This window comes from Thamnophis elegans, chromosome 10 (assembly GCF_009769535.1).
Source record: "Thamnophis elegans isolate rThaEle1 chromosome 10, rThaEle1.pri, whole genome shotgun sequence".
NCBI lineage: Eukaryota > Metazoa > Chordata > Lepidosauria > Squamata > Colubridae > Thamnophis > Thamnophis elegans.
The window spans coordinates 11489277-11498503 of record NC_045550.1 but is presented as its reverse complement, the minus strand read 5'-3'; the positions used below and the strand labels follow the sequence as shown (position 1 = coordinate 11498503).

Here is a 9227-nt window from a genome sequence, read left to right as displayed (position 1 = left end):
TAATGGCGGCACCAAAGCCTGCTAAACAATCCCCTCTGTTGGTATCCAAGGCTGCTACCCTCTCTCTGACACGACAGTTCCCACTTTAACTCCCAGTTCAATTCAGACCTTAACAGGTAAGCTTGTAGAAAGTCCAGGGGCTCCTTCAGGCTCCTCTCCGTCGTAGATAGCAAAACCGAAAGCTTGGAAAAGGCCAGGGAAAGGCTGAGATGTATCCTGATCGTCGTCAGCTGGTAAGGCGGTGGGGGGGGGCCTCTAGGAGGAACGCCGCGGCAGCAGCGGGCAAAACAAACACCGCCAGCCACCCAAGCTCCTCAGTGCCGTCCGCTTTCAGCCACCCCCTCTCTAGCACCACTGACCACCAAAAATCCAATTTCGGGGCCTCTCCCGATCGAAAACTTTGTAGCAGAGTCAAAAGACGCTGGGCGCGTTGGAAACCGCCAGGGAGAAGCGCCGTCAGCGTGCCGCCATTTCCTCTGTCGTTGGGGAATCGGAGGACTACCAGGGGCGATCGAGCAGCCCAGGGGCTGTTCAGAGAGCCGTAACCCTCTGGCAGCCACCTATTCATAGCCCCCGAATCCCCCTCTATCTTTGGGATTCCCTCTCGCACCTGTTCCGACTAGGCTCGGTGATGTTTCCTGTATTTTTCCGTCCACCTAGCCGGAGCAGAGACGAGCTAGCAGCCATTCGTGGTTCGCACATGCGCAGAAGCCACAATCAAGGAATTTCCCCCAAATCTCCCAGTTTCCATCCAAGCACAGCTCATTCCTATCCCACTCATCCCAACCCAGCCTTCAGTGGATAAAGTTAGGAATATTTTAAAAAAACAAGGCACCTGGTTAAAAAAAAGAGAGTCCACTCACTTATGCCTTAGAATAAATTTGTCTTACAGCAGCTGATTAAAAAACTACCTTGCTGAAGCCAAACACACATGAGGTTCTGGGCATTCACTTAAATGTTTTATAATTGTTTTTCTTTCACATTTATGGAAATGTAGCCACCCCCTCCTTCTCCTTAGATATAAGCATGCAAAATATGTACCCATAAGACTACTATTTCTCCCACATCACAGTCGAGTTAAGTCATCCTATAGAATGGCCTGGCTTATATGGAGTCAATAGCTGGGGTACTTTTTTGAGGTTTCTTTCTTACTCATTTGCAATTCCTCTCTGCCCCCCCACCCCCAGCAAAAGTCATATTCTGTTTCTCCTGTTTTTCCCTTGTACACACATATGTGATGTTTTACCACAATAAGCCACAATATTGAAATAGCAATTATGATGAGTATATTGTGCTAAGTAAGAAAGCATATAACCATGGCCTTTATTGGTACAATTCAGTGGTGGGTTGCAGGCGGTACACCCCAGAACGGGCGTACCAGAGCCAGCCCGGAGCACCAGATACCATTCCGGTACAGTGCTCCGGAGGGCCCACCCACCCACTCGAGGTCCTTACCTGTCCTTTAAGGCTTCCACACTTCCACGCACATGCATGGCACATACAGCACCTGTGTGACGCTCCGCTGAGCATCTGGAACATCGCGGAGGCTTGTGGAAGCCTTGCTGACAGGTAGGACACATGAGCGCATCCGTGACCCGTCAAAACCACGCTCGACTAAACCGTGCTCGACTAAACCGCGTCACTGACGTCATCAACAGGGTGACAACAGCCAGCACGGAGAAAGAAGGGCGCTTTAAATAGCGCTTTGAAAGCAAGCCAATTCAACTTAAGGTAAGGGTTAGGTTTAGGGTTAGGTTTAGGGTTAGGTTTAGCATTAGGTTAAGGGTTAGGGTTAGGGTTAGGGTTAGGTTAAGGGTTAGGGTTAGGGTTAGGGTTAGGTTAAGGGTTAGGATTAGGTTTAGGGTTAGGTTAAGGGTTAGGTTTAGGGTTAGGTTTAGGATTAGGTTTAGGGGGGTTAGGTTTAGGTTTAGGGGTTAATTTTAGGTTTAGGGTTTACAGCGTGCTTCTGTCTCCACGCTGTTGTCGCCCTTTTGATGACATCAGCGACGCGGTTTAGTCAGGCACGGTTCAGTCGAGCACGGTTTTGTCGGTGAACCAGTGCATCACGCACGTCCATGTGGGTGATGACGGGGCCGTTCCAATCATACCGATTGGAATGGAATCCGGAACCCACCACTGGTACAATTGATTCGTGTTTAAGGAAAGTACTGTTTTGTGCCGTATTATCTGTGTTTGCTTAAACTTTCGCATCAGGTAAACAGCCTAATAAAAAGTAGAGAAATGAGAACGAACCTCCCGCTTACAAAGCCACGCTAGCCGCAATGCAGTTTGTGGCAGGTGCTGTCCTTTTCTGCCTCCAAGCAAACATTTTCATCAGCTGCCCCCTAAACCGATCATGTAGCCAGGCATAAAGGAAGGCATTTGTGCAAGCAGACATCATTGCAAACCAATGGCAAATCAGCTGAATAAGGTTGAAGTATTGCTTGTCTATCAGTCTGATCTCGACGTCTTTGATGACATTGAAGAGATGCAGTGGCAGCCAGCAAACTCCAAAGGCCGTGACCACCAAGACGAGCAGACGAAAAGTCTTCCTCCGCTTAACTCGGTCGCACTCAGCTTGGCTCTGGGTAACATTGCCAGGAACAACTCGGTTTTTCAGCTTGACTGAGATCCTCAGGTAGGAGACGGAGATGACCGTTAAGGGCAGAACATAGGTGAGGATGAGGGTGCTGTAGGCATAAGCTAAGCGATCCCTCTTCCTGTGGAACCAAAATTCTTCACAGATGGAGAAGTCCAGCTCTGGAAATTCTGCATGGTAAGTACGGACCAAGGCTGGGGCAGCTAGTATGCAACTCAACATCCAAATGGCACCCAGGATATACACACAGATGGATATGGTCAGTCTCCTCCGCAGGGGATAAACCATGGCAAAGTACCTGTCTACAGCAATGACAGTCAATGTGAAAACAGACACAAATACGGTGACCGGCTGCATCAGGAACACAAAGTAACACATGAAGCGTCCATAGATCCACCCTCTGGGTTCAAAGGCATACGCCAATGTCAGCGGCACACATGTGGCGCACATGAGCATGTCTGAGAATGCCAAGTTGCCCACGAGGAAATTGGTGACATTGTGCATTTTTTTAGTCTTGCAGATAACATAAATAAGGAGATAATTCCCAATGACGCCAACAAAGACCACCAGAGAGTAGCAAGGAATAATGAGAGGCTTGAAGAACTGGACAAGCTGGAGCCCCAGGAAGAGGCTGCTGGTGTTGTTCTGAATTGCAGAGAGAAAGCTCTGAGAGGTCAGATTTGCTGGTTCCATTGCCTTTCCCACTCTTACAATTTCCTTGCCAATAAAATTAATCTGGGCATACAAGCATGCCTGTATTGCCATTATTTTTCTAAAAAATCATCTTGGGATGATGGACAGATTTTACCTTAAGTTTGGCCAACTGACATTTGCACGTATTCATCTGCAAAAAAAAAAAAAGACACAGCAGAGGTGAACTTTAGTAGATGCTTCATAGGAATAAGAAGATACAATCAATCTGCCGGGACCTTTTCTTTCTTTCTACATAAATCTAACTCTGTCCCTTTAAAAGCATGCAGCTGAGAAAATCATTATTGCACTAAGAACTGTACTTACAGCTGTTCTCTCCAGAAGTCCGATGTCATTCTGCATCTTCTTCTTAATCCCATTTGATTTCCAAATCCATAACCAGTTAGAGCTCCTTGTTAACAGCAAGAGGGAGGGAGGGAGGGAGAAAGCAAGCAAGATGTGTTTGGTGAATTAAAATACACAGATTGAAGGTGTTTAGCAGGCTTCCCTATATACTCAAAATGAATTTGGGGAGAGGGAATCTCTCTCCATTTGTTGTGTGCCTTCAGGAAAGTCTGTGGGTCTCTCTTTTCTCTCTTGGTTGGCAAGCCATCCCTGAGACACTTTTATCAACGATAACATCTGAGCTAAACCCAGTGTTGAGTGTCCTGCTTACAGCCCTGAAACAGACAGAGCTTTGGCACCGCTGACTTTTTAAAACAGGAATGTTGCTACAAGGATGAAGTAGTAAAAAAATATTATCACCACTAGAGGGACTCAGCTACATGGAGATCGAAAAATCTTTCCTGCACTTGTGGGTTATACTGAATCATATTTAACTATGGGTGTGCCGTGGGTGTTTGTTCATTCTGCCAGAGCTTAGTAATTGCATTAAGTGTGGAAAGTGAAGTCGCTCATCTGCTTAACTTCTATATCTCAGTGGCGGATTAAGGCTCACTGGTGCCCTACGCGCTGACAAATCTTGGTGCCCCCCTTCTTTGTACATATATACTGTACAAATCTTCATTGGTTTTTTCTTTCTTTTGCAACTTTGTGGTGCCCCCATGAGCCTGGTGCCCTAAGCCAGAGGTGGGTTCCTACCAGTTCGCACCTATTCGGTAGAACTGGTTCGTCAAATCTACCGGACCGGTTAGAATAGGTTCCACCAGTGGGCCCAGAAAGCAGGCCACACCTACAGAAGTTCCAAAATGTTTTGAAGCCCACCACTGCCCTAAGCACATGCTTAGTCTGCTTAATGATTAATATACCACTGTTATTATCTGTATTTATATGCCAAGGAATGAGCAATATTATGAGTTATGTTATGAATATCATAGACTGATATAGTCAGACTGAAAATTTCATTTCGAATAATCACTAAAGCACAGAGATTTAGTTACATGATGCCAGATAGTTTGGTATTTTATTTATTCTCTGCTCTCTTCTTTCGCTGTTTCTAGCATTCTTTGCTGGAAAATGATTCCATTACAATAAATATTCAAAGTGGGTTTTGTTATTCTAATGGCTTGTTCTGCATTTTCTCTTTCCAGAGTCCAGTGAGAGTGCTTAAATTATCTTCTCAGAGAATAGCCACACCAAAATCTATTTAGTTATCATCAAATGTTGACCCTCAGAGGGAATAATTGAATAGCCCTCAAGTATAATCATATTCAGAGCTTTGCTGATTATCCCAAGATAACTTGCTTTGAATTTAAATTCCTTGTTTTGCATCAATAAATACCATCCATTTGTTTTATTATTGTTCAGAGATTAACCACTGGCGCAGTGGTTAAATGCAGCACTGCAGGCTACTGCTAGATCAGCAGTTCAGCGGTTCAAATCTCACCGGCTCAGGGTTGACTCAGCCTTCCATCCTTCCGAGGTGGGTAAAATGAGGACCCGGATTGTTGGGGGCAATATGCTGACTCTCTGTAAACCGCTTAGAGAGGGCTGAAAGCCCTATGAAGCGGTATATAAGTCTACTGCTATTGCTATTGCTATTGCTATTTGTATTGTTATGAATATAAGATCAGGGTTTATATAAACAATATAAAAAATTAACAAAAAACACCTGAGATTGGAAAGCTTGGGTTATTTTTTCAGACTAATCAGTGAAATGTGGATGGCTCTGATTCTAATAACTCCTGACAGGGGCATTAAAAATTATTATTTTTTGTTATAACCATGAAATTAAAGTTCTGCTCATTTTTTTAGAGAAACACGCAAAGATACTGGTATGTGCATGTTTTTCCCAGACCTAGCAAGGCACAATGTTTGAAAGAATTAAAATTTTGATTCATTATAAGTCAAAAGTTGTTATGAAACAGAAGAAAATGACTAGTTTTTTTTCAATTCCAATTCATCTTAAAATAGCGTTTTCACCAGAACTGAGTTGGTGGATTTATCAGCTGCAGGGTATATATGAATAATAAATTCTCACCTAATGCTTGAGTAATTGAATGAATAGTAAAACTAATTCTGAAAACGTGAGATGGAGTTCTGTTTTCAGGGAGGAGGCCATCAATCCAGAATTTAAAACTGATTTGTAAAGGTGTATACATAATTTGTTATATCTTTTCAAGGTGATTAACCATGTAAATGTTAAAAGATACTTTGGAGCAGGAGCCTCTAACCTTGACAACTCTAAGCCCGACGGACTTCAACTCCCAGAATTCCCCAATCAGTTTTGGAATGGAGGCTTCCCATGTTTCTGTTCAATATTAAGTCAGCATCTTCTTTCAGGAAGGATAATTGTGTAAGTTTGTTCACACAAAAGAAAGTGACACCTCAAAGACTAATATATTTATTGTGACTTAAATTTTATTTTACGGAGTCCTTCTACTTCATCGTATCCATGAAGCATTCTCCTTATTTGGGGAAATGTATTTGCACATAGATATAGATAGGAGAATGAAATTGTAAAGTCAAAGAAATAGAATGCCAAACTTGTGGATTGTGACAAATATATTAAAGTATAAAGTATGTAAAATAAATAGTGACAATTCACAGAGCTGACACGTATTATCTTTCTTAACAGTTTGAAGATGTTTTAATGTTGCATTCCCAAACCACTCACATAACATTTTACATTAGTTGAATGTATTTTAATATTCAGTTAACCATGTTGTATAGCTTCCAAAACTCTCATTTCTTGAGGTATGGATCTGATGAAGTGGGAGATGATTTCAGTGTTTCCAAGCAACTATAAATATTGAAAAGATTTAGCAGGAAAGATTTCAATGACTTATAGAAAAGAAAGGAGCTATAATAAGTGCCATGAAATACAATTTTAACAGACGTATAGTGTTACTTATATAATGTACTGAACATAATATCTGCAATGTTTTCAGTAAAACATTCACCATCCTTACCATGCAGCAAAATATTTTTATACATCAAGGAAAGAACAAATCTTACTGCCAGAGACTTTCACTGATACCAAAATGAATTTGTAAAAAATGCATTTTAATCTTATTTGCTCCCCACTGCCGGGTTTGCATATGAATATGTTCTTGTTTGTGTTGAGAAGGACAAGACAGATCTGGGGTGGAGAGTGAAACATGTCATCAGTTTAGAGTCCATAAGAGATCCGAGTCTAATCTTCCTTGAATCCCCCTGACCTTTATTTAAAACAAATGGAGTGCTGACCATTATCCCCAAAATGCTTTTAAAAGGCAACTGGATTTTCTTAGGGTTTTTTTTTTCTTGAAAATGTTTTGTTTTTCAACCAAGAAGCTTCTTTGGGAGGAAAAAAAGAAAGACTAAAAAAGTCCAATTGCCTTCTGAAAAACACCTTTGGGCAGCCATGACCTGGACAACTATAGAGAATCTCTATAGAGGTTGGCTGACCATTAGTTAACCAGGTTCTTGTGCAGAGGGTTCAATAAATCATTTGTGCCGCAACCTTTGAGAATAGTCCTGATTCTTTGTGCCTGTGTGTTTGTGTGTTTGCTTTACAGTGCCTGACATTTGTTTTGCTTTGCTTTGCTTTTAGTATCTACACAAAAATACTGTTGTTTTCAACACAGAACCATTAAACTCTTGACAGCCATGAGACCAGGGGCATTTATTGATCAGATAACAACACTTACAGTTGCACTTTGCCCAGAGGGAACTACTCTCCTGGGCCAGACAAGTAATTTTTTAAGTTCTTCCCTAAAGCTATCGTGAAGCCAGGCATATATAAAGGGGTTATAACAAGCAGAACTCATAGCAAACCAATGGCAAACTAGTTGGATAAGGCTGAAATAATACGCATCAATTGCGTTGATGTTAATGTCTCGGATAAAGTTGAAGGCATGAAGGGGAAGCCAGCAAACTCCGAAGACCACAACTACCATGACCAGCAAGCAGAAGGTCCTCTTCCTCCTGGCTCTGTCCCAGTCTGCCTGGTTTTTAGTGACACTCCCTGGCATCACCCTGTTTTTCAGTTTGATGGAGATCTTGATGTAGGAAATTAGGATGGCCAGCAAAGGGAAAAAATAAGTGATGAGGAGCAGGCACAAAGCATAGGTTTGTCTTTGGTGCTCTTGCTCCCCCCAGAACTCCTCACACAGGATGACGCCTTGCTTATCCAGCTCCACATAATAGGTATGTGCCATAGCTGGCAAGGCTAAGCAACAGGACAAAATCCAGATAAAGAGGATCATATAAGCACTAAGCTGAAGGGAGACGCGGCGTCGCAGAGGGTGTATAATGACAATGTACCGGTCAATTGCAATGGTGACCAAGGTGAAGATGGAGACATAAACAGTCACCGGCTGCATGAAGTAGACAAAATAGCACATTGTGCTGCCAAAAATCCAGCCCCTTGGCTCAAACACATAGGCAAGAGTAAGTGGGACGCATGTGGTGCACATGGCCACATCAGAAAGGGCTAGGTTCCCAATGAGGAAGTTGGTGACGTTGTGCATCTTCTTGACATGCAAAATGACATGGACCAGGAGGCAGTTGCCTACCATCCCAATAATGACCACACCTGTGTACAACAGGATGATCAGCAATTTTAGTCGCTGCAACAGCTGCAAACCCTGGAAAAATATATTAGTCCCATTTGTAGCAGAGTTGAGGGCTGCTGCACTGGTGTTTGTAGGAAGGGTGCTAGAACCTTCAAATGATCCATACATTTTGGCCTGTAAGATAACAAAACATAGTTGTAAGTATGTTCTTTAGGCATCCAACTGAAGTTACATCCAAACATAACTAGTGAAAGAGGCACTAGGCTAGAAAGTGGGAAACTTTGAATTGTAGTCCCACTTAGCCATGGAAAAACAGTTGGTGTCTTTGGCCCAGTCACTCTATCTCAGCTCAACCTACCCCACAAGGTTGTTGTTGAGGGCACATTAGGAGAAGAAAGGTGTGTTTGATATGTTTGCAGTCTTGGGTGATTTGTAAAAATAAAATAATCCTAAATAAATAGAGCCGAGGTGGCGCAGTGGTTAAATGCAGCACTGCAGGCTACTTCAGCTGACTGCAGTTCTGCAGTTCGGCTGTTCAAATCTCACCGGCTCAGGGTTGACTTAGCCTTCCATCCTTCCGAGGTGGGTAAAATGAGGACCTGGATTGTTGTTGGGGGCGATATGCTGACTCTGTAAACCGCTTAGAGAGGGCTGAAAGCCCTATGAAGCGGTATATAAGTCTAACTGCTATTGCTATTGCTATAATCCACTTATTCTGATTGAGGATTCATGTTTCTAATTTGCATCTCATTTACATTTCCCAAATCTGCTTCTTCATATTATAAGATGTTCATTTTCAGCATCAGGAAAGGTATGTGTGCACGCAAACACATTCACCGACATCCATGTACATATATTTCATTTTTATGATTTGTTTACTCATTTTAATGTTTTACTTTTTTTTTATCAAAGAACAAAAGAAGAAGGGCCGCAAACAATTGTGAGAAAATGATAAAGGAAATATATATCCGGATTGCTAG

The 9227-nt window shown here is 42.5% G+C and overlaps 2 protein-coding genes across 2 annotated transcripts; both read right to left on the bottom strand.

The window, feature by feature from the left end:
• Positions 1–2260: 2260 nt before the first annotated feature.
• LOC116513644 (prolactin-releasing peptide receptor-like) lies at positions 2261–3292 on the bottom strand. The gene has a single exon (XM_032224806.1). It carries the CDS (start codon positions 3290–3292, stop codon positions 2261–2263), a length of 1032 nt encoding a protein of 343 aa, XP_032080697.1.
• Positions 3293–7050: 3758 nt separating this feature from the next.
• LOC116514378 (prolactin-releasing peptide receptor-like) lies at positions 7051–8415 on the bottom strand. The gene has a single exon (XM_032225942.1). It carries the CDS (start codon positions 8413–8415, stop codon positions 7363–7365), a length of 1053 nt encoding a protein of 350 aa, XP_032081833.1. The 3' UTR covers positions 7051–7362.
• Positions 8416–9227: the final 812 nt, after the last annotated feature.

Coding starts and splice junctions, on each gene's coding strand:
- LOC116513644 (XM_032224806.1), bottom strand. CDS start 3,292: ATGGAACCAGCAAATCTGACCTCTCAGAGCTTTCTCTCTGCAATTCAG.
- LOC116514378 (XM_032225942.1), bottom strand. CDS start 8,415: ATGTATGGATCATTTGAAGGTTCTAGCACCCTTCCTACAAACACCAGT.